Source organism: Polypterus senegalus, chromosome 2 (assembly GCF_016835505.1).
Source record: "Polypterus senegalus isolate Bchr_013 chromosome 2, ASM1683550v1, whole genome shotgun sequence".
Lineage (NCBI taxonomy): Eukaryota > Metazoa > Chordata > Cladistia > Polypteriformes > Polypteridae > Polypterus > Polypterus senegalus.
Genome location: NC_053155.1, coordinates 44,532,786 through 44,559,339, shown reverse-complemented (window position 1 = coordinate 44,559,339; position 26,554 = coordinate 44,532,786). Strand labels below are relative to the sequence as shown.

The following is a 26,554-nucleotide window of genomic DNA, read 5'->3' as shown; positions in this document are numbered from 1 at the left end:
GGAGCAAACTCAGTGCAGACAAAACCTTCACACTGAGATTTTATTGGTCAGGAATTAGTGACAATGTGAGTCACTACTATACTTTGTATCCTGAATGTCAACTAAACCAAACCCTTAACGAATCTGAAAGAACTGCTGGTTCTTCTTCTATTAATTGACCATTTGAGCTAATCTCCATTGATACTATTGGTCTACTTGAACCAACATCTCACATCAACAAATTCATACTGGGGGTTATAGAATATGCTGCTGGGAATATCTGCTTTGGGTGTTTGGGTACTGTGTCTGCATCCTGAAAGAAATTCTCACAGAAAGCGCAGTTTATTTACAGTATATCAGTGACCTTTAAACAGACTGCCAAGTTGTTAAGATCCAAACACATTAAAATGGTTTGGATGGTCGTTATAACCATGTATTAAAGCAAATGTATTAATGCTAAGGAAGCTTCCAAAACAATATAGGAAGGAGTGGAATCATCTTTTTTTACACTCTTTACTTATCAGGAGGTGCTACTAGCATCCACAAGGCATTTTCTTTCTGAATCGATATACTAAAGATGACCCTGAGGGATCATTGACCTAGTTAAGGAAGGTTGGAGGGCATAGTCTGATGACCCAACCAACATTCTGGAATAAGTGTGTTTGATTTCAATGGCTTTGTGCTCACATGTAAGCACGTAGAAAATGCCCATTGGACAAGGCACAGCTCAATGGCCACGAGAGTTCTCTCTGCAAGTTTTCAGCCTGGGGATAGAGTGAAGGTGCTCATTTCTACATCCCACTCAAAGCTGCTGGCACACTGGTCGAGGCTGTATGTGGTTAAGAAAAGAAGAGGCTTGGTAAAGCAGGAAAAGAGACACACCAAAGAGTAGACCTATCTCATTAATCTGATGAAGCTTCAGAAATTATGTGATGATGCTCTAGAGGGAACCACCTCACATCTAACTATTTTCAAACTCATCTGATTTAATAGATAACTTATCTCTCTATGTTTCCAGCTGCTTCAGATGTTAAAATTTGTTCAGACTACTGTGGACTCAAAGTTAAGGCTAACACAATTAATATGATACTCACAACAAACCTGAGGTAGTGGTGCATAAGTGGCTCTATTATTTTCCCAAGGCAAAATGCACTAAGATTGAACTAGAGATACAGAAGATGCTTGATCTGGGAGTCACCAAAGCAAGTAACAGATCCAGTAACAGCCCTGTTGTCCCTGTGCCCAAACTGGATAGGTTGTGGTGCTTCTGCAATGACTTCAGATATCTCAACCAGCTTTCTCATTTTGATGCCTACACCATGCCAAGGGTTGACAATCGTATTGAAAGACCTGGCTTAGCACACTTCCTAAGCATCAGACCTGACAAAAAGGTACATCCCGATTCCTTTGAAAGATGTCTTAAAAGGAAAAGAAATTAAAACACACCAAGTGGACAATGTCAGTATATGATGCTTCTATTTGGGCTACGTGGGACATTTCTCAGTGACTGGCAACCAGACTGCTTAAGTGTTAACATACCTAAAGCACCACGTATATTATTGTGTATCTGAGGATCTACATATAAACCCTCAGAACTGGTGTCTCGAGTTAAAAGAAGCTAAATATTTGAAGTATGTGGTAGGACATGGTAATTTTAAACCCTAAATGTCCAAAACTGAGGTCAAACTAAACTAGCGCCAGCTGCAATGAAAAAGTCAGGCACACGCTTTTCTGGATTTGGTGGAGTAGTATCACAGGTTTGCACCTCGATTCTCTGAGGTCTGTGTCTTTAACTAACTTAATATATAAAAAGTGTCAATCAATGTAGAATGAAGATGAAACAGCATTTAATGGCCTAATGCAAGCTTTAGTTTCATACCCTCTGCTTGTTACCTCTAACATTTCTTCTCCTTCTTTGCTCCAAACCAACACACTTGACTGTGGCCTCAGAGATGATCGTTAGGGAGGAATGCCCCATTATACACTTGAGTTGGAAACTGTTGGGCTGTGAGACGAGGCATCTGGCCATGGAGAGAGAACCCCTTGCTATTAATTGGGCTGTTATCTTCATGAAGTACTACCAAAGGTCATACACCACGCACCTATCAATGTATAGTAGTGCACAAGAAAGTTAATCAGTGAGTCACAAGATAGTTTCTGTACCTGCAACAATGCCAGTTTAAGATACTACATAGAAAAGGGACTCTTCTGGATCAGATCTTGAAAAAATGCTTCCTTTTCCAAACTACTGGAAAGTCTACAAAACTTAACTAAATCTACCCTATCCTAGAAACTGAGATAAGGAAAAACAAATGAATAAACGGTTTAAAGTACACAGGCCATAACTTGCAAACACACTGACATATCAGGCTGGCACAGCAGAGTTGTTTGAATCACTTCTTAAATCATACTTTTTTAAAGCTGGCATTTTGTTAAATGTGTGACGAGTCACATTGCTTGTTTTTTGTTTATCCTTCTTGGAATCTGGTGGCAGCCACGTGCCGCTACCTTCTGAACATAATTCCCTGAGGCTGGCAGAAGGACGAAGAGCACTGATATCTGCACTGGATGACTCTTTTATTCTTGTTTTTGTATCTTAGATATACAACAGAATACCCAGGGGGGCGAGGGCAGGCTAACTCCAAAGGTTTCTACTCCACTTGAGATTTTTTCCTGTCCTCATTGGCCATCTGATTCTTGGTATAATTAGCTTATTTGATCATGCTTATCCTTTGTTTCCATTTATTACCATTTGTAAAATTCCTTGCATTATACCTTGTATTGGAAGGCACTATATACATAAGTGTTGTTGATGAATGTAAGGTGAGTGGAATATGACCCCACCCTTAATAATAAACCACTACCACTAACATGATAATAATGTAACACTTCCACCATCCACCCATCATCAAGAGGAGTATAAAACATACCAGTGGGGAGAAATCGCACACAGTATGCAATACTTACAAAAAGACACCACCCTATCTATTGTACAATATTGTGCAGTGGCCAACATTAAAATGAGAGACTATCAGAGAAAAACATATCGGTTATTGAAATATTAGAGTATTTAATGAAAGTGGCTTTGGCACATCACCCTAAAGATGAAAAGAACTTCTCCTACAGTTAGCAAACAAGCAGAGATAATGACCACGAGCAGCAGCATTTACAAGGGTGGATGCCACTCTTGACTAAGAAAGCTCTCACATTTTGATTTTGTTCTAAAACACGTCTCCGTGCCTTGCACCAGAACCATGGATAAATCCAATTTAAGTGGAGTGGTGTATCAGCCTTACTAACTGTGTATCAATTTTTTAAATTGTGTAAATGGAATGTAATTTTCTAAACGAATGACATCTGAGTGTGCCACATTCTTTTTATCTGCTACAGAACAAAAAAATAAGTGTTGGTGTATAAAGCCTATTCAGAGAAACAAACATAAATTGTTTAAATTTTGCTTCCAGTTTTCTTGTTCACACACACAATTACCGAGCCAGCAGTGTGGGCTTCCGTGTAATCATATGACTAAGCTGTTGGAGAAGCACATTAGCTGATGACTGCAGCCTCTTTCTTGGCAAACTCCAACACATTTCATAAAGCATGCCAAGAGATTTTACATAAGATCTCTCGGACCACTAAAAAAAAAAGAGATATTTGTGATGTGATATTAAGTCAAATCTGGTAACTTATCCACATTTGCTTTCACAAAGGTGCAATACACCAGTGCAACAGCCTGGCATTTTTCTTAATAGTGGTGTGCTGCCCAAAGCAGACTCATCTAACTGATTTAGGTAGGAGCTTTACTATTTTATGTCAAAGTGTGCACCATCACTAGTCTGGTCTGATTAGGGGGAAGAAAAATCTAAAACAAATGACTGCAGTCCCAGCAGTGAAACCTAAGAACCACATTTGTGATATCTCAAGGTTTTTCTACACATATTTCACAAAACTGAAAAAATAAATCCAAAACATGTGGTCAGTTTAATGTTATAAGCAATGCATGTGCGGAGGTAGAAGGGGCCACTATTTATTACAGGGAAAACAAATCAATAATAAATTATTTAATTTTTCTGTTAGAAATTTTTAAACATTTATAAAATTATATTCATTAGTCTGGTAGATTTTCTTTTCAAATTATATCTATCTAGAACTGCCACCAGGATGACCTCAGCCTAAATCACTAGAATATATAACATGTCAGCTGTTTGGCTGTACTAAGCTTTTGTTAAAGTATTAAAGCAACATCCAGTGCATGCCAGCCTCTACTGAGGCAACACAATATGCCCTGCATTTATACAAAGGAACAGCAAATGAAAAAGAACAGAAAACCCACCAAACACACACACACACACACACACACACACACATCAGTAGCTTGTTTCTCCAAAGCAATGTAAATTCTTAATAAAGACAGACAATCCTGCCACCCTCTGGTATTAAGGTCTTAAGCAGTGTCTGTATTCATAGTAAATAAACAGCTATCTTACACCTTCACTAAAAGATCATCTTTATGAACATCTGCAAAAAAAAAAAAAAATGACAGCACAAACACACGGACCAAAGAATCGAGCTCCCATCTGACTGTAACGCTCTCGTTATCGGCCACAAAATCGTTTTCCAGTCACATGAAAGATCATACGATGGATGTGCATTACGTGACATTGTCCTATTTATTTTGTCTATAAAACATAATAAAAAGACTTATAAAATCAAGCTTTGACGCCTGTTAAACTGTCACATAATGAGGTATGCATCAACCTGAAAAATATTTGTCATGCATTCCTTGTTCACTGGACAATACCTCAAGATATTCACAACGATAGATAGATAGATAGATAGATAGATAGATAGATAGATAGATAGATAGATAGATAGATAGATAGATAGATAGATAGATAGATAGATAGATAGATAGATAGAATTATATTTCATTTGTCTCAAGATGGAATTTTAGCTTCTTACAGAATCCCAAGAAATGTCATAATATATAATCAATAACAGCCCCCCTTAAACACACCCAGCAATTTTACAAAAAAGAAGAAAACTTCTGACTTGGCTGAAGATTTGAGAGCAGTCCCCATCATAGTGAAGCTCTGTAAAGGCCTGTTGTCGTAGTTATGACGGAGCCTCAGTAGCGTTTCTTGACACACTTTTGCTGCTAGTGTGCCAATGAGAGGATGTGCAGCTAGATACGTAATGGCCATCAGTTTTGTCTTCGTTCTCCACTACTACCTCCAGGGTGTCAAGAGTGCATCCCATAACTGGATCCCATCCCCTTTAATCAGCTTGTTGATGAGGTGGGCCTATCTTGAAGTGATGCTACCTTCCCAGCACACCACATAAATATATTTATTAACAGTCTGAGCACTCACAGAGCTTAGTGGAGGAGATGGAGCCATCACACTTGTTCTTTTGGTCTGCAGCTTAACAATTCTAGGAGAGAGAGTCCAGATATGCATGGAGATTTGTCTCTGTGACTATTTCCTGCACTTTCTTTGCGTTTTCTCTGACAGGCCAGGAGACATGCATTTTAGATTAATAGTAAGCAGGCAGTTGGCCATTTTGTATTGGCGTGATGACAAATAGTAATGCACATTCTGAAGTGATTTCTAACTTGATCAGTTTAGAGATACAGACACAGATCTGATTTGTGTTCTCTTCAAGTGATTACAGATGTAATATATAACTCATAAGAGCTTTCCTTTTTGTTACTGAAAAATCACTTGTACCCGATTTGTACGTTTTGGCTAACGTTTATAAGAAGGCTTAAAGCTTATTACATTTGGATTAATAACCAAAGACCTCACTCATCTTCAGGGAATGCAATAATCTAATACACTTTAAACATATGAGCTGTACTAAATAACGCTATTTTAGGTGATATCATATCCAAAGCATCATAAAATGAGCTGAACATAGAAGATAAACTGGGGCTTTGACTGTTGACCCTCATTTGTGTCTTTTAAATTTCATACTCGTTCCCATTCTCTTCTGTTCTGTGGACTCAAAGGCATAACCAATGGTCAGGGACGTTTGCAGTTTGCTCAGTTTCATTTAAGACAGGGAGAGTGTGGATATCTCAGTGAGTGTTTCCTGTGACGTACCGCCGCCCCATACCGGGCTGGTTTCTGCTTTGCACCCAATGCTGTCTGGATAGGCTACAGCCCCACGACGACTCTGAACTGGACAAGGTGGGAACTGAAAACATTACTGCAGGTGGACCAACTGAACAAAAAAGAAAACTGTAAAATGGGAACTGGTTTTGAGATGAATGGTGGCGCAGTGGGTAGCACTGCTGCCACACAGATAGGAGACCCGGGTTTGCTTCCCGGGTCCTCCCTGCATGAAGTCTGCATGTTCTCCCCGTGTCTGGTTAGGTTTCCTCCCACAGTCAAAGACATGCAGGTTAGGTGCATTGGGGATCCTAAATTGTCCCTATTGTGTGTGTGTGTGCCCTGCGGTGGGCTGGCACCCTGCCTGGGGTTTGTTTCCTGCCTTGCGCCCTGTGTTGTCTGGGATCGGCTCCAGCAGACCCCTGTGACCCTGTAGCTAGGATATAGCGGGTTGGATAATAGATGGATGGATGGTTTTGAGATGAATACATAAAACATCAGCCATGTCACTTGAAGAATTTAAAAATCTCAAATTCCATGGTGTGCAAGGCTGAGCTAATTGGTTAACATTCTCTATACATATTAAGTTGGTAAAAGACACTTGCCATCTGCTTGCTGACATTTTTTATGCTCATTCTTTATTTACACACACACACAGAGCTAAAATGGATTAAAATCACAAGCATGCTATGCAAAATGAGACAAAATATACCCAAAGAAAACCTCTACAGTGCAAAATGAAACTTTAAATTCATAAACAACTGCATATCGAGTAAATAACAATGACTTTGATAACTGCAGTGCTGTGGATTAAATGTGAAAGTGCTGTTGACTCAGGGCTCTGGGGCAGTAGGTGGCTGTAATCACCTGGCAAATCTGAGTGCCAATAAGAACAAAGCTGCACATCATCTCTCTGACACACCAACACGGAGGACTTTCAGCCAACAAATTATTCAAGAAATGCAACTGGGGGTCCTTTGTAGCAACAGTAATACGTCTGCAAGACATCTCACTAAGACTGGGACTGCAAAGTCAGAAGGTTCTTTCTTTTAAGTCATGCTGGTGCGTGCTTATTTATTCATTGAGCTTCTGTTCGTAGTCTTAGGGTGTTGTACCGTGTTAGTCATTATGGATGTAGTAAGAAGTCAAGCAAAATGACACCTTTTATTGGCTAACTAGAAAGACCCCTTATTCAAGCCAAATGTCCCCCTTGGAGAAATAAAATTAATTTGTTTCTTCATTCATTCGATTGGTCTATTTAAAAACTAAACATTTCAATAAAGGGGTGGCACAGTGGTAGCGCTGATGCCTCGCAGTAAGGAGACCCGGGTTCGCTTCCTGGGTCCTCCCTGAGTGGAGTTTGCATGTTCTCCCCATGTCTGCGTGGGTTTCCTCCCACAGTCCAAAGACATGCAGTTGAGGTGCATTGGCGATCCTAAATTGTCCCTAGTGTGTGCTTGGTGTGTGTGTCCTGTGGTGGGCTGGCACCCTACACGAGATCTGTCCCTACCTTGCGCCCTGTGCTGGCTGGGATTGGCTCCAGCAGACCCCCTGTGTTAGGATATAGTAGGCTGGACAATGACTGACTGACAGTTCAATAATTTCACATTGTGATTTGATTTTGGGTGGAAGTCTAATCTAATAGTTAGCTTGGTCCCAGGCCAGAGCACTACCTGTACAGAGTTTCCTCTATGATTTCACAACCTTTCCTTGAGAACTCCCATAATCCAAAGACATGCATCTTAGGCCCACTATGAGATGTATGGGAGTTTAAACGTGCCCCCTGATTAACTGGCGTTCCATCCTGGGATGGTTCCTATTTGCCTTATGATAAAGGAAAACATTCAAACTTCCTGCAGCCTACTACTAATGGAAAAGGTGCACTTTATTTTCTTGATATCTACTGTAAGTCGAGCTTAAGCTAAGGATGCCTATCAGGTGTCTCACTCTTACTTTCATACTCCTTCACAGTGAGCACAATGATAGTCTTCTTTGGAACGGATGTCATCATGTGATACGAAAACATAGATAGACAATGTATCTAAAGGAATATATAACCTTTGGAATTAAAAAGAGAAAACTAAGAAAAAGTACGAGATACAAATACAGTAGATTTTATTTATTGTGGCCTCTTTTTGAGATGCAGCACAGTGGTTTGAGCTTTACGGCTCCACAGTCCTATGGTCCTGTCCCAGGCACTGCTGGGGTGAAGTCTGCATATTCTCCTCACGTGTGGATTTTTCTCTTGGTTCTCGATGTTTCATCCAACATCCCAGAATATACATTAAGAAACTCCAAACTGATGTGTGTGTGTGTGTCTGAATGTACCCTACGTCTGAGTAATGCCCTACCACCCAAGGCTGGCGCTCATTACTGCCATGAGAGACTTGAGCGCCTGTGACCCACAACAGGATTAACCAGGCTTGATAACATACGGATGGATTTATCAGCACACACCGGGTCACTGCCCTTATTACAATGAGGCATGTTTGGCAGTCATTTTTCAAATCAAAAAATAAGAAATCTCTTTTCAGTGCGTGGCATCAAAATTGTGCAATTCTCTCTCATTTCTGAATTAGCCTTTCAGATCCAAATGAACCGTTTAGAATTCAGTGCAAGCATTTAACCTAAATAAGTTCTGAATTTTCTTTTTGCCTTCTTTTGTTGCTTTTTTAAAATCCAGTTTCTAGGTTGTGCAGCATTTTGGGCACTCGTGTTAATTGAATAACATGAATAAACGCTGCTGTAAATAAGCAATACATTACATTTGGGGTGATGGAGTGGGGAAGCACTGTTGCTTCACAAATCCCGGGGTCTGACCACAGTCAATGAGGAATTCTGCATGTTCTTCCCATGATGGTGGTGGGGTTTTCCCCAGGCATAGCAGCTTTCCCTGCCATTCTTAAGACCCATGTATTAAAGTAACTAACTGGGAGTATGGGAGCAAATGTAAGGATGCACAGAGATACACTGGCACTCCATGCACGACTGGTTTCCTACCTTATATCTGGAGTTGCCAAGACAGGCATGGATTCCCTGAGACTCCCAACATAACATGTGGATTAGAAAATGGATGAATGTAACATTAATTCACTCTTGTCATCTTCAGTGGATGATGATATTGTTGTTGTTGTTGGCTGAGCCATCAATTAAATAAAACAGAACTCTACAGTACATTGGTATTGTTATCACCTTATACTGTACAGTTGTGGCCAAAAGTTTTGAGAATGACGTGAGTATTGGTTTTCACAAAGCTTGCTGCTTCAGTGTTTTTTAGATGTTTTTGTCAGATGTTTCAGTGGTATACTCAAGTATAATTACAAGCATTTCATGTTTCAAAGGCTTTTATTGACAATTACACTAAGTTTATGCAAAGAATCAATATTTGCAGTGTTGGCTCTTCTTTTTCAAGACCTCTGCAATCCGCCCTGGCATGCCGTCAATCAACTACTGAGCCAAATCCTGACTGATGGCAGCCCATTCGTGCATAATCAATAGTTGGAGTTTGTCACAATTTGTGGGTTTTTCTTTGTCCACCCGCCTCTTGAAGATTGACCACAAGTTCTCAATAGGATTAAGGTCTGGGGAGTTTCCTGGCCATGAACCCACTGCCTCGAGCCACTTAGTTATCACTTTTGCCTTATGGCCTGGTGCTCCATCATGCTGAAAAAGTGTGAGCCGACATTTGCGCGATAGACATATGAGCGCCGACAAAATAGCGCCGATTAAAACGCGGCGTCAAAATCGTGCCGACAAAATTGCGAAAGTTTCATTAAATATGAATTACTAGTTTAAAGCATATATAATGATGTTTATTTTAGAAGTCAATATTATGAGACGCGGCATGCCATCAGCACGGCACGCAGATAGTCCTTCAGATCACGCCCTGCATATGTAGGAAGAATTGCATCAAGACGTCTTGATAGTTGAGCGTATTTAGACTTGCTGGCTGCCTGACTGCTGGTAATTCCGCTTTGTATCCGACGCGTTATGCCAACCCTCGACTGAGTTATTTGTTCGCGGAATGCCATCAGCAGTTATAAGAGTTATAACCTAGCACATAATGTGTACATAATGCGCACGTACGCGTCCCACTTTCTTGGCCTCTCTCGCGATTTTGTCGTGACGATTTTGTCCGTCGCGGTTTTGTCGGGGCACATATGTCTATCGCACTTTTGTCGGTAAACATGGATTGGATGGCTGGGAGAAGTTGCTCTCAGAGGATGTTTTGGTACCATTCTTTATTCATGGCTACGTTCTTAGGAAAAATTGTGAGTGATCCCACTCCCTTGGCTGAGAAGCAACCAAGACAGATGAATGATCTCTGGATTCTTTACTGTTGGCATGACACAGGACTGATGGTAGCACTCACCTTTTCTGGATGCCCCAAAAAAACCAGAAAGGGGATTCATCAGAGACAATGACTTTACCCCATTCCTCAGCAGTCTAATCCCTGTACCTTTTGCAGAATATCAGTCTGTCCCTGATGTTTTTCTTGGAGAGAAGTGGCTTCTTTGCTGCCCCTCTTGTCACTAGGCCATCCTCCAAAACTGTTCACCTCACTGTGAGTTCAGATGCACTCACACCTGCCAGCTTCCATTCCTGAGCAAGTTCTGTACTGGTGGTGCCTAAGAACACAGCCATGAACAGAAAATGGCACCAAAACATCCTCAAAGAGCAACTTCTCCTAACCATCCAAGAACAGTTTGGTGACACACAATGTCTTTTCCAGCACGATGGAGCACCATACCATAAGGCAACAGTGATAGCCAAGTGGCTCGGGGCACAGAACATCGAAATTTTGGATCTAAGGCCAGGAAACTCCCCAGACTTTAATCCCATTGAGAACTTGAGTTCAATCCTCAAGAGGCAGGTGGACAAATAAACACCCACAAATTCTGACAAACTTCAAGCATTGATTATGCAAGAATGGGCTGCCATCAGTCAGGATTTGGCCAAGAAGTTGATTGAATGCATGCCAGGGTGAATTGCAGAGGTCTTGAAACAGAAGGGCCAACACTGCAAATATTCATCCATCCATCCATTTTCCACCCCGTTGAATCCGAACACAGGGTCATGGGGGTCTGCTGGAGCCAATCCCAGCCAACACAGGGCACAAGGCAGGGACAGATCTCGTGTAGGGTGCCAGCCCACCACAGGACACACACACACACACACACCAAGCACACACTAGGGACAATTTAGGATCGCCAATGCACCTCAACTGCATGTCTTTGGACTGTGGGAGGAAACCCACGCAGGCAGGAACCAATCCCGGACAGGGCGCCAACCCACCGCCGTGCACATATTCACTCTTTGCATAAACTTAATGTAAATATCAATAAAAGTCTTTGAAACTTATGCAATGCTTGTAATTATACTTCAGTATACCATAGAAACATCTGACAAAAATATCTAAAAACACTGAAGCAGCAAGCTTTGTGAAAATCAACACTTGTATCATTCTCAAAGTGTTTGGCCACGACTGTAACGTCTTATTTTCTCATTATACTCTTTCTAAGACTTAAAGCTAAGCACTGATACAAAATAAAAGCCCACAGCCCTCTGTGAGAGATGCACAGACTTTAAACGTCTGTTTTTTTGATTGCTCGCTTCCTTGCAAGGCTCTAGCAGTTGGGTGACAGATCCCTAACCCTTCATAAAAGAACAAATTAATGTTCACCATTGCATTGGCTCACATTAGGTTTGCTTTTCGACAGATAAATCAAACATTCGATTTCTTGGCTCCTTACGTTTCAGCACAGTGTGAAGTCTTGCCTCTTTTCCATGATCTTTTCCGCACTTTAACTAACACCACCTGACACTGCTGCGACACTCGTCCTGTTGTAGTCATTTTATTACTTTCTCTCGCAAAGAAGATTATGTCCTTAATATCATGCAAGCACGTGTGGCTGTCCTCCTTCATCCTGTCACTCTTATCCAGCGGGCGTTTATTTTTAAAAGTCTTCTTTTCAGAGTTTACTGGATAAAGCACTTTTGTGACAGTGGAAAACAGGAACATTATATAAAACCCTGACTCATCACATAAAAAAGTACTTTTATTGTAGATCACATTTTCCCATTCACCTCTCTACTTATGCAGCTATTAGGGAATGCAAAGAAACATTCAATTAATTTAATCAACTCAGCAAAGTGGTCTGCTCTACAGTGCTGAGCTTTCATACATAACCCCCATCAATTGCTTTTATTATTACACTTTCTGTATCTATTATTATCTACTAGGTCAAGGGCTGATCACCTTCTATGGGGCTCGGGGGCCCAAGTTTTGTAAGAACCAACTTTACTCTTGAGCGGCCTGTGGAAAAAAGTACATATGGCCCTGAAAATGATGATGGGAACCAAAAAGTATAAGATCAGATCACATGAAACAAAGCTCCCACGCTCGTATAAGTACGCTCGGCTGTCAGGCAGGTGCAATAACTTCTTACTTTAACAAAATTATCTCATTTGTTATTTCCATATTCAAAAAGTTACTATTTTTCTGAATGGCTTGCTGCCAGAAGTGTTTTTCAGCTTTCAATATATTGGAGGATTATGCCTGAATAGCCATTTCTGAATTGGTCTTCCTCTGTGTAACATAATAGAAGCACAGTGCTTCACACGGCTGCAGGATTCTGCTTAGGTGGGATGTGCTTAAAGGGCATTCATCCCACTCTGAAAATGCCCCTATTAGACCCTCCACATCTGGTATGAATGGTACCACTTTAAGCAGTCTGTTCACACGCTTCAGGAGTGGCTTAAGCACCAAGACGCTCGCTCGCTCGCTGACAGCTCTCTCACTTTTTTTTTTTTTTGCAGCGAACCAATTATTGTTAACAACAGACAGAGATCTGAATACATAAATCCAGTATAAAAGCGGCCTGCTGTACGTGAACAGTGAGATTCAGTCAAACGTGTCTGTGAACAAGAAGCCTACCAACATTTTCATGGCAGAAGGTACCTCTGTGTGCCTACATGTTTAGAGTCAGATTTTCAAAACACTCACTTTATTACACTTTCAATTTTCAACTATACCCCAAGAAAATGAACATTAGAAAAGACGCTTTGCATGGTGGGGCTTATTTTTAGCCTCTGTATCTAATCATTTAAAACTATTTGTGGATAGAGTTTACCATAAAAGTAGCTTAGTGAACAGAAATAGATATTTTTTATTGTCCACTACATAAATTTAAAAAAAATGTCCAAATTTCAATGTAAAGTGAAAACCCCAAAACACAGTCCTATGGTAATCATACCTACTACGCTGTTGAGTAAGTCCAGCTCCAGTAGGCTGCTCCAGATATGCCTTACACAGTTAAAGAATAAGAATGTCAACACTTCTTTCCACTTGCATTCCTAGTGAATAAAGTGCAATATTCAAGTTATGGGGGCGGCACGGTGGTGCAGTGCTGCCGCCTCGCAGTTAGGAGACCAGGGTTCACTGCGTGGAGTTTGCATGTTCTCCCCGTGTCTGTGTGGGTTTCCTCCCACAGTCCAAAGACATGCCAGTTAGGTGGACTGCCGATTCTAAATTGTCCCAAGTGTGTGCTTGGTGTGTGTGTGTGTGTGTGTGTGTCTGTACTTGCCCTGCCTGGGGTTTGTTTCCTGCCTTGCACCCTATGTTGGCTGGGATTGGCTCCAGCAGACCCCCGTGACCCTGTAGTTAGGATATAGCGGGTTGGATAATGGATGGATGGATGGATGGATGGATGGATTCAAGTTATGGTAGACAGAGGGGGCTGGCCCCACCACCACCCCCCGCCAAACAATGCCAGTAAGATCCATCCATCCATTATCCAACCCGCCACATCCTAGCTACAGGGTCGCAGGGGTCTGCTGGAGCCAATCGCAGCCAACACAAGGGTGCAAGGCAGGAAACAAACCCTGGGCAGGGTGCCAGTCCACCGCAGGGCGCACACACACACACACACCAAGCACACACTAGGGACAATTTAGAATCACCAATGCACCTAACCGGCATGTCTTTGGACTTTGGGAGGAAACCTACACAGACACAGGGAGAACATGCAAACTCCATGCAGGGAGGACTCGGGAAGCGAATATCAGTAAGATATGTGTGAAAAGTGGCATAAAAGAAAGTTCAAGCCGTTCAGCAACATTTTTCTCACAAGACATTAAACATATGAAATGATTTGATGCCCACTTGGTCAAGAAGTGTGACTCAGGTGCTCAGGAGTTGGTCTGGGAGTGACAAGGCCAGCGATTTACTAACATCTTACTGTATTACCTATGAGAAAAAAGCGCTAACTATGTACGACGTGTAAAAAATACACATGGAATTGTCCTATGCATTACTTTGAAAATGTGTCAGTTAAGAATGTAACACTGAAAGACAATTCCTTGATTTAGTAAAAGTAGTGTCACTGCTTATTGATTTTTTACAAACTTAACTATAATATGAAACCAATCCACCACACCCGGTGATTTCAAAGCAAGCAAGACGACGTTATTCATGTAAGGTTACAAAAACGTACGCAATCAAAAGATAAAAACTTGGTCAATGGTGAACACCCAAAAAAGATCTTTACATCATACAGTAAAATGAGGACATATGAAAAACTCTGACAGCATAATTTGGAACAGTACTCATTCTGTTAACAGGTTGCAGGCCCAAAGTCTTCATTTGCTATTTAAATTATCAATGGCATGCTAGTTCTTTTGCAGAGGCCATACACCAAAGTAACTGACTCATATTGCTTTCAGAGTGTCAAATCCAATTTATATTCATTCTCCAGGCACATTTTTGGCTTTACCTCTGTCAAAAGTCATTAACTGAATTAGTGCTTATATCACATCTCCTGCATTTCACTATTCTGTTTTCACTAAGGTCTAATATTACTGTTCAAAGAACATTGCAGTTTCACAGCTTTGGAGCACACTGAATATACAGCGCTCAGCCACTAAGTTGTGTGTTCCTTATCATCACACTAACTCACGTCCTGATAATTGGGATCTTTCCATAAAACAGAAATGATCCACAAAGCAATCAAAATGTGACTGACAGACATGTTTCACGTGCAAAGGAGAGACAGGAATGTGAGGCTGTTAAAATTAAGACGCCAAGACAAGTCTCAGAACAGAACAAAACAAAAATGTAACTATCTTTGTTTAATTATAACTAAGTTCAGATGATCTCCAACATGTGTGGCTCCTCTTAAAATAAGATGGCTGCTATGACATCGCATGCTGTGCTGTGTAAAGCACGTGTCTGAAAACAGCATAGTGGAGTAGAAACCAGAACTACAAAAGATCAGACTGGTGACTTAAATAAGTAACTAGAGAAGTCAAAATAGCTCTTATATAATACACTACCATGGCTGTCCGTTTGTCTGTCCAGAATTTTAAATCACCATAGCTCACAAACCATTTGAACTATTGACTTGAAATTTGGCACACATACACTACGTGACGTCTACTGTCTGCATTCGGGGTGATGTTTGACATCCACGGTTAGTCCTATTTTTATTTTTATTTTATTTTATTGTATAATCAACTCTCAGCAGTGGGGTGGCCATGCGGCCCATGCATAAGAGCGTCGTTCTGATCGCTACCACCTTCACCGCCAATTCCCCTACCTCTTCATATCTTAAAATCATTCTTGAGGCAGAATGAAGACTTAAGTGCCAGTTTACTAAGTAATTGCAACACAAACACTGACTTAATCAGTTTTAAGATGAAATAGGCACAGAAGTAGTGAGGTACAGCCAAATGGTCAGAGATACCACAAGGAATACAAAAATACCCATCACCAAAACTTTAAAAAAAAAAAAAAGAAAAACATTAACCAAAATCAAAGTCAAGAAAACAAATCGAGAAGATCAAAACCAAAAAGTAACTGTATCTGCAAAACGGCTAAGCACAAAGTAAATGTTCTTTTATTAGAATTTGAATCCCAAAACTAGAACGAAAGGTTTTATTTTGCGCCACCATCTTTTATAGGGGCAGGATGACAACACCCCAGGTTATGTATAATGTGACTATCATATGACTAGGATCATTTCTACTAACAATAGGGTGCTACTTAAGTATCCCAGCTACAAAATGGAGGCGCCCAAAAAACTAAATACGTTTCCGTAATATGCTGACATCACAAATAGTGTGCTGATGTCACAGTCCTAAAGATAAGGAATGTAAACAAGAATAAAACAACCATCAACACGAATCAAAATAAGATAGGCAGATGCACACAATCACCACGTCAAGATTTATACTAGATAATTTATCTCATGAGCCAAACTTTTACATTAATGATGGTGCCAGATTTTAGCAGTAAACCACTTCAAGAATAAGCTCATATCTTTTTGTGGTGCTAATACACTACACGAATACCACTACAGGGAATTACTTTTTAAATGTTTGAGATGCCAGCCTTATAATATATATATATATATATATATATATATATATATATATATATATATATATTTTTATATATATATATAAATATATATATATATATATATATTTTTTTATTTTTTTTATTTTATTTTATATATATAATATAAATAAATAACTAACTAAAACAGTCCATATACAATACTATTATTACTTGGCCGACGCCTTATCCCAAGGTGGCTTACAGCACTTCAGATAGAATTGGTTACATTTCTTTTGCTTTTCGTATTGGAGCACAGGCAGGTGAAGTAACGTGCTGATGGTCACACAGTGTCAGAAACGGGATCTGAATCCTCCTTCTTAGGGTTTAAAAGTCCAAAGCCTTAATCACTACACCACACTGCCCATCTACGACGATGAAGTTTGTTTAGTTGCACTAGTTAGGCCACTCTGTCTTGAAAAAAGATTCCCTTTTAAGTACATTTCTTACAAAACAGAAGAAATACAATAAACAATTGTTGTAGCTAACATTGCTGAAAATAAGCAATGTAATCTTAATTTCATACACTTCTCTTTAGTGCGCTTCATGTTCACACAAACAGTTAAAATGAGTGGGTGGTGCTGTGGCTGCACTACTGCCTCACAGTAAGGAGACCAGGGTTCACATCCCGGATTTCCTCTCACAGCTCAAAGACGTGCAGGTCAGATGGATTGTCGAAGGTAACTTGGGTTTAGTGTGTGTATGCGTGTGTGTGTGATTGTGCTTACCCTGTGATGGACTGGCGCCTTGCCCAGAGGATTGCCCTGCATTGGGCCCTGGGCTTCCTGGGATAAGCTCGAGCCCCCACAACCCTAGAAAATGGTATGGTTAAAATAAGTATTAAGTATAAATAATGTAAAAATGAGCCTGTCTGAGGACTCAAATCTGCTTAATCTAGTTCAAGTTGGCAAGGGGTAAAGCCTATCATGAAAGCAACGGGCAGAAGGTAATAACTGATCCTGGATGGAAAGTCAGTCCAGTGCAGAGCACACTCCACCTCGCTTCACAAGGCCACTTTAGAGTCACCATTGAACCCACCTGGCACATGCTTGAGATGCAGAACCTGCAAACTACCCCGATTGAAACCAAAATTCAAAACAAACTTTCTTGATCTGTGAAGCAGCAGTGCTAACTACTGTGCCACCTTGCTGCCCCAAAACTATAAGGCTGCTGGTTTATAATTCAATGCATTCACCTCAACGCCATGCTTATTACTATAAATGTAGCTATACTATGTACTCCATATGAACACTTATTACTTACTGTGGGATCTTATACAAAATTCCTTCCAAACATTTACTGGAGCCTAATCTAAATGTAGGGGGGCTGGAAGATGAAGTCCATTCTAGTAGTACTAGAAAACAAGAAAGAAACAAACCCTAGAAGGGGTGCCAATCCATAAACACCTTAACATACATGACTTCGGGATGTCAGAGGAAAACAAGGATATCAAAAGAAAAATTACTGTGGGCACAAGGGGACGATGCCAACCAGTTTGGCATTTAAACCCAGTTATGAAGAAGCAGAGTTAACCAATGAGACATTGTACTTCCCTGCTTATGGAGGCTGTATGTACTCTATCGAGTTTTGTGTACTATTGCGCTATATCCCACTTAGAGTGCTGCATTGATAATTAGATATGAATCAATCTATCTATCAGCTTCACCCAGGTCAGGCTTCCAGGAGAAGGAGCCTATCCTGTCAGCATCAGCAAGGAGGCGAGACACAATAATGTATGGAAAGCCAGTACCTCACAGGGCACTCGCACACACATACCCAAATTCACTCAGATGGAGACAATTGACAGAACTGCCAGTTAACTTATCCTGAACCAGTGCAGACATGAGGAGAATTACAAACTTCACACAGACAGCTACTCGTTTGGGAATGAATGAAGTTGGGCTTCGGGTGGTGTGAAGAAGCAACACTAACCACTGCACCACTGTGTCACTCTTGATGGCAAAGCAAATATGATCAACTGACAATAACAAAATTACAAAATGTAATAAATCAGGAAATAATTAGGAGAACAAGAATAACTGATATAGTACATAAGTATACTGTACATGGTATATATACACATAGAAGACCATACATATATGTTATATACAGTATGTATCCATACATGCTGTACATATGTATATTAGCATGTGTATAATGTGTTATAGCATATATACACAATATCCATGTACATGTATTCTCAAATCTATATTGTATGTACATATACACAGTAAATTTATTATATATACACACACATCCATCCATATACAGTACACAGACTTGCTAATATACAGTACATAAAGAATTTGTGGTTCATAACATTAGCTGATAAGGAAAAAGAAAAAAAAAGAAAAGAAATCCAGCCAATGCAAATTTTGGAAAAGCGACTCTTTGGTCACATGCAGTTCCTGGGAAAGGTCAAAGAAGTCTAGCGGATGTAGTAGGGCAGCAGTCATCAGGGGATAAAAGAAAAGGGTTTCCTGGGCTCAAGAGCAACTAACAATGCTGAATTTCTTTCATAATTATGAAAGAGAAAGCCCCCCTCCCACACCCCTACCCATTTTATTTCACTTTTCAAGCTGAAATCCACACCCAGTTTTGGCTGTCAAAATGCTGGGGTGGAAGGTAAACAACAGGGCACCTGCCCTCTTCAGATAGACACCCACACACACCCTTAAAGGGTGATGCCCACTGGGGAGACATGAAGTCTTTCAGTCGCAGGACCTTTTTCAGGTGGCTTTCCTCCTGGACATACAAAGCTAATTAGTCGCTCAGCCCTTTCCTAAGCCTATGAAATATCCATCCTGCTCAATCCCTGCAAATGACTCATTTCTTTTTCCAGTTTTTATATATGCACAATCTGGTTTGTGCCATGTTTAAGCTAATTTCAGCCTTCTCTTGCTATGTTCATTGCACAAGCTGTGGAAGTAAGCAAGTAACTTGCATATATTAATAAACAGCTTCAGCCATACATACATACATAGCCAATATACTTACACAAACTCTACAAAAACGACATCTACCTACTTAAATCACTGGGATGGGTGGGGTGTAGAATTGTATGGGTGAAGTTGTAATGCCAACATAAAGTCAAACCCCGTTGTTTACCAATGGCATTTTCAAAGTTGCCCTGTCGGCACCCGCACCAGCTGAACTCACATTAACATAATTAAACAAAAGATGCTTTCAGAATTGAGCAGCAGCAATATTAAAGCTATGTACAGCACCCTTGAAGAAATTTGTCAGTAATCCAGGCAAAGAAAGAAAGAAAGAAAGAAAGAAAGAAAGAAAGAAAGAAAGAAAGAAAGAAAGAAAGAGCTGAACTAGCCTCTGTGCGAAGGATTAAGTTGGTTTTACAGTTGCAGCTGGGACAGATCAACAGTGGAATTTTCCTCTATCTATTCCAAAATTTAATATGGAATAAGTGGTTGAAAAAAAAAAGGCAATATTCCACCGCCTATTAGACCATCTGTAATTGTCTCTGCCTGAAAACGTTTACAAGTTTTGTTCCATACAAAAATTCAAGGACACAAAAGTAAACTAAGCGTAACCAGGGGTAAAATCCAATAAATCTTTGCAAAGAATTGATGTCAAACTATAAAGTCCAGCCTGTGGAACTGACCACAGAAGTTTTACTGACCACAATGTAATTGTTTTAGGTTAGTGTGTCAGAAATTGCGCAACACACTTGGGTGAGGGCATGAAACGGTTCAGCACCCCAACAATGGGAGCGTGTGATATCACCGCCTACCCTAACGCTGAACACTTTTACTCGGTATTTTCAATTAAGTTTTGAAACAAACAAAACACTACCTCACGTAAAGGGTCACAAAGAATGACAGGCGCTTATAAACTGTACACAAAAGTTGCGTAACTAGTAATAGTGTGTGGGTTGAAATCTAGTGGGGCCACACATTCCTACACACACTGATCTCTATAATGTCCAATTCATACTGGTGCTGCCCGCTCCAGAAATCAACTTTCATGGATACATGCATCGATTTAAAAAAAAAGAATTGAAACATACCAATAAGCATCTTTCCCCTAAGCTTTCATAAAAGTTTAGTTCCCCCTTACCCATCTTGTTTGAATCAATTTAGCTGAAACACACGCTAAGCAGCCCAGTGACAAAACCGTTACGCGGTGGCACCGAGTCCCGTTTCGCTACAGAGCATAAGAAGAGCTAGGGAAGACTCGCCAAAGTGTCCTTACCCATTGCGCTGGGACTGGTTTGGTTTGTCTCTTCCTTTTGGCTTGTCTCCTCTTGTCCGAGGGTCGCAGCGTGTGTGGAAGCGCACAAGACAGCAGAGAGAGTCGCCGTGCGTCACAGAACGGTGCAGCGCAGATCAGCGCAGCTCAGCTCCTGTCCCCGTGCACCCCGCGCGCACACGGCTCCCTCCAGCGCGTAGACACGCCAGCTATGTGACGTCACCGTCGGGGTTACCGCCGCGCGCGCACGAAAGTAGCCCCACGTGATTGGTTCGCCGCGATTAATCATTTAGAGTATAAAAAAAAGCACCACGCAGGACGTCCCAGATTGCCCGCATGCCCATGTAATGTCGAGTCGCATATATGAGTTTATATGCGTTACCTTTCCTTTCGGGTTCAATTTTGATTCTTTGGCTCTAAAGTCTTCGTTTTTCATTCAGGTCTTTGAGGACATACCTTTTATTGATTTGAGTTGCTTGCCAAACTTTATTGAGGCTCTTTTAAATTTAGAAACAACAGCGTCAACTAGCAATTTCTTTAAAATAAAACATCTTCTCTATATTGCCTTTTTGACTTTCATGGGAAAGCTTTAAGCAAAAGGTGTATGTGACATTTGGGATGCAGTTTATGTATTGTTAAGGGTATTTTCTGTAATGTCTTTCAATATTTATTTGGGGTAAAGACTTTGTCTAGTTAACTAATGGCAAGCAATGAAATGGCATCCAGGATTCTAAAGCTTCACCTTGAATTATATAACTAGGAATGAGTATGAAAGGTTTGAAAGATACTGCATAGGTTTTTCCATGACAAAAAAAATCATTTTTCCATTCTATACACTTTTTTTTTGTGTGTGCAGTCCCTTTAAATACAGGAGTGCTAAATCACAGCAAAGGTTGCCGGGGACAGCAGTATGTCACACCCAAATTGGACCACTTCATTGTTTCAGATTATTTTAACAGCATGTCCTTGGACAATTGTGAGAAGATAGGGAGAATGGGCCCACTCAATGCAAAAGACAGTGTTTTTGAGGAGAAACGACTGCCTGCTTGTGTGTACTGTATACCCACTACATAAATATTGTGACAACCCCGAGATATAGAAGAACAGAATTAGCCCCTTTACGCCGATTTCTGGAGAGTGACTCCATAGAAAAAGGACCGTTTGGGTTCTTCAGTGCCACTTCTGCAATGCCACCGAGGTCTTCAGCAACAACATGTACTGCCCATCAGGGCTGCCAGGGTCCTAAAAAACATATAGCCCAATGACTGCTTAAAAAGAACAAGTTTGTTAAAAAAATAGCCCAATGCTTGAGGCAGACTAAATGACACACTGGAAAGCAGGGGGCAGTTTGGTACATACCAAAGTCAGAATGGGTGGGGGGGTGTCCCTGTCCCTGTCCCCGTCCCCTCTTGATATTTAGTGTGATAGAATGGGTATAAACCATCAGACAGCGGCAAAGAACATATATACTGTACATGCAAATAACAGGGGAAGGGATGCCAAATGTGTGAAAAATATGGTAAAAAGTTATTAACAGGAGTGAAAAATAGCCCAAAATACTGTGCTGTTTTTTTTTCCCCCAAAGTAGCGCAAAAAACAGCAAGCCACAAAAGCCCATTTTTTCCCCACAGATAACAATCAAAAATAGCCCAACTGGGCAAGAAAAACCACGGATCTCACGACACTGTCCCAACCGCTTTCTCTTCTTTGTCCATTCATACACACTTTCTCTGGCAGCCTGTCTGTCCCACTTTAGCCCTATCCCATGAACTGACCTGGGTCCACATCTCATCAGCCAGCCAGACTCACCCGTGACCAATCATTCGAGCCACTTGGCTTTAGTAGCCAGGAAATGTGTCCGAAGGGACACCCAACTCCCTTTCTCTGCTGCTCACCGTGCTGCTTTATACCTGGCATCTTCAGATATTCCTGCCCCCTTGGACAAGTTTCAGCTAACAGAGGCGAGTGTCAGGTCCACATCGAGGGGTCACTACAATATCCTCACAAAAAGAAACCCCATAGATGGTGTGTTCCACGCCATATGAAAGAGAGACACAGCTGCAGTATACAGCAGAGTGAAATGGGGCAATGACCTAAGAGTCAGTCATATGCTGTGAGATAAAACTTAGGCAATGGATTAAAAGACAGGCGGTCAGGCCCGCAGGGTCTAACCCAGTCCTTCAATGCAAAAGTTCCCAGACTGGTGGCCGCTGACACTCTCTTTGGTAACATAACAGAATCCCCTAATGTTCCTCAATGGCAGTGTGAGCTAAATACCCCACTTACTTTAGATTTTTAAAATACCACATTTTACTTTCTTATTTTCTATTTTGAAAACTGTAATACTATTAAGGGTATGACATGAGGTGCATATTGATTGGTAATATTTGAGATTGCTGTCCTGTCCAGGTCTATTTAATGCTAGTTGCCTCTGGGATATGTTTTGGTTACCCACTATCCTGTACTGCAGAAATAAGGTTAACAAAGTTGAAGACTGACAATTAAATGCAATTTTCTTTCATAAATCGATTACCAGATAGACTATAAATTTTTTGTCAAGTGTAAGTTAATATGGCTGGCGCCCTGCCCGAGGTTTCTTTCCTGCCTTGCACCCTGTGTTGGCTGGGATTGGCTCCAGCAAACACCGTGACCCTGTAGTTAGGTTATAGTGGGTTGGATACTGGATGGATAAAAATTAATATGTTAAGGTTGCCAGTTCAAATCCCTGTTACTACCAACTACTTTGGTGGGCCCTTGAGCAAGACCCTTAACCTGCACTTGCTCCAGGGGTACTGTACAATGGCTGACCCTGCACTCTGACTCCAAAGGGTATGCAAAAACTAATAAATTACTAATACAAGAAACTGCAAAGGGGGAATAAAGAACCCAAAAATAGTATGTTTAAGCAAACTGATTGATTTAAAATACCACAAGCAAAATACTTGCCTTAATTTTTACTTACCGTACTTTACTGTATATATAATATAGGTGTACATATTGTCAAGCATGTGTGCCTGGGGACCACCTTCCTGTTTCTGTCAAGGTAAGTGGCATCACCCTGAGACAAGAGGCGGCACTGTGGCTAATGCCGTCTTTCTTTTTTTACCCACAGTTCCAAGAGGCAACCAAGGGAAGAATTCTAGCCCTGCCTTCAGCCCTGAGCAGGCTCCACATCTCCCTGTTGGGATGCAATAAAAATGGGTGATCCCTGGAAGATAATGGCTCATTTTGAACCAACCAGCAATGGAGACAGAACTACAGCCGACGGAGCCCTTCTTACTTTTTTTTCCTAAGATTGACCTGCTGGGTGAACTTGCCCCTGATTTTGAGCTCAGAGCACTTAACTATTTTGTTATTTGTTTGTTTCTTTGTCTCGCAGTCTACAATTAAAACAGGGTATCCTGACTGGTACTTCAGCTCCTCTGTGGTCTGTCCACTGGTCCCCATGTATCCTAAAGATCACCTGGATTTTTGAGAGGACCACAGCCTGCCAATGTTGGCCACAGCATGAGTGGGCATAAATCATAGCTCCCTTTCTGTTGGGTGAGGCACAGCATGCCTATTACAAGTTGGAAAACCACACTATGAAAAGGTAGATCTTTGTGCACTAATATAATCACCAGACTGCCAGCACTGCCATGACTAGCAATTTGACCCGAGTTGCCAGTGAGGGCTCAAGCCTTCAATGTTTGAGGGGAAGCTGACCCACTGATTAGCCCTGAGGGAAAACACCATGGAGCGTGTGGTGGAGATGGTGGCATGTGATTTTATAGTAGCTCTACCAGTCCACTGGCAGATCTGGGCTTACATGGAAGGCCTGGTAGAGATGATCGAGTGCCACTGCATGGTGCCCAGAAAAGAGAAGACATTCCAGAGTAGCACATCCTTCACATCCAGAGTCAGCCTTGAAAGACCCGTAGACGGGGTTGTGAAGGCGAGATCGATCACCCCAGCCCCGATTTCCAGTGCTACAGTATAAGTGTGATGAACCTGGGCACCTGGTGATGAACTGTCCACAAATGGACAAAGATATATATTTTTGGGAAGACAGGTACTGTTATGCAACCACGACTAACACTCTCATTGCTCCTGGATACCACGTTTGAGCTCTATATGATGACGTTTCCATTGCTGCTCACCGTTATGTGCCTGTTGCAAGATTAAGGCAGATAAAGGACATGTCTTACCTGTATTCACGGTGTCCTTTGGAAGATCCCCACTGTGTCATATTGGATATGCTCACGGGGCAGCTCCGCAGAATGCAAGTGGTGATCATGGCTCATCATCCATACACTGTGATATTAGGTTGAGACTGGCCCAAAAGAAACCACAGCAGGGACCAGCTGCAGTCTGAACATGCTGAGAAACAGAAGCTGGCCAAGGGTGACAACCCTCCACTCCATAGCCGCTTTTCCACTGCATAGTACGGCACGACACGGTTCAGTACAGCTCACTTTTGCGGGGCTTTCCACTGGGAACAGTACCTGGTCCTTTTTTTAGTACCACCTCAGCCGAGGTTCCAAGCGTGCCGAACCGTTACCAAAATGTGACGTGTAAACTCTGCTGGTCACTGATTGGCCGGAGAAAATCGTCATTACTGCGTCACTGAACTTGCGACACGAGACACAACAGACCCGAAGGTTCGAACTGGTTTTAACCAAAAATGGCTGTTCCGTGGTCTGTTGAGGAAGTACAGACGTTCCTCGTTGGTAGCGAGGCGGATCCAGCGAGAGCTGGATGGGGCGACGCGGAATGAAAAAATTTTCCAGGAGGTCGCTTAGCTCTTGGCCGCACACGGCTACCATAGGACTTACAAACACTGTAGGGACAAGTTAAAAAAAATGAAGAGCGAGCAGTAGAGGCGGCGCAACTATAATGACACGTGAATAATCCCGCCCACTCTAAAGCGGTACTAAACTGCAGTCGAAACGCAAACCGAGCTGAACTGAGCCGAACCAAGGTGAGCTGTACTGAACCGTGTCGTGCCGTACTATGCAGTGGAAAAGCGGCTCCAAGAGCAGGTAAGGTCATGGATACCCAGTGTGATGAAACTTCCCACCAGGATTCATGACCCAACCAAACACGCAGTCCGCACACCCACCAGAGGTTGACTGTTCATCCTCTAAGGCCTTGTTAGACCGTCTTGCCTCCTTGCAACTTGAGAACCATTCCCTTTCCTTCTCCTTTCAGAGAGAACACTGGAATGATGATTTTCTGCAGCATGTGAGAAACACTGTGATGTCCATCAGTAGACAGCAAACTGTTTGACTTTACGCCGTCAGGGCTGGGCTTCATGTTAATTATCTGTTGTATTGGGTGGTTGAGCAGTGAGGAGAGGATCAGGATCTGCAGCCAGGCCTTCATTTAGGCTCCATAAGACCCTTGTATGAATTACAGAGAGATTTTAATGGTCTGGCATTCACAAGGAGGTGAACCACTTTTGAAGGTCCTACTTACTGTGAGCAAATGAACATAACCCTCCCTACAGGTTGATGCAGTTCTTGTATCATTTCACTAATTAACTTCTTCATTCCTTGGGAGAAAAAAACTTTTCAGCTGCTCCCCAATCCTGGTCTTCATAGCTTCATTAACCTCATCATCAGCAACCATGTAGAGTAGGGGTGGGAAAATTCAGTCCTGGAGAGCCACAGTGGCTGCAGGTTTTTATTCCAACCCAGCTGCTCAATTAGAAAACAATCCTTGCCAATAACTTAATTTCATGGCTTGTTAGTGCTTTAACTCTGCCTTGTCAGGTCATCCTCATATCCTTTTTCCTTTCTAAGGATATTATCCAAATGATTTGAAGTCTAAGATGAATATCTTAGATGGAAGTTATTCTCAGTCCTTCACTTTTTTC

General features: G+C 41.5%; 1 protein-coding gene across 1 annotated transcript in view; it reads right to left on the bottom strand.

The window, feature by feature from the left end:
* The window catches only part of gpm6bb (glycoprotein M6Bb), a 219,092-nt gene extending 198,214 nt beyond the window's left edge, over positions 1–20,878 (bottom strand). Inside the window, exon 1 of the mRNA XM_039743601.1 lies at positions 20,701–20,878. Coding sequence (XP_039599535.1) covers positions 20,701–20,704 — 4 coding nt within the window. The 5' untranslated portion in view covers positions 20,705–20,878. The remainder of the gene's footprint in view (positions 1–20,700) is intronic.
* Between the last annotated feature and the right edge of the window lie 5,676 nt (positions 20,879–26,554).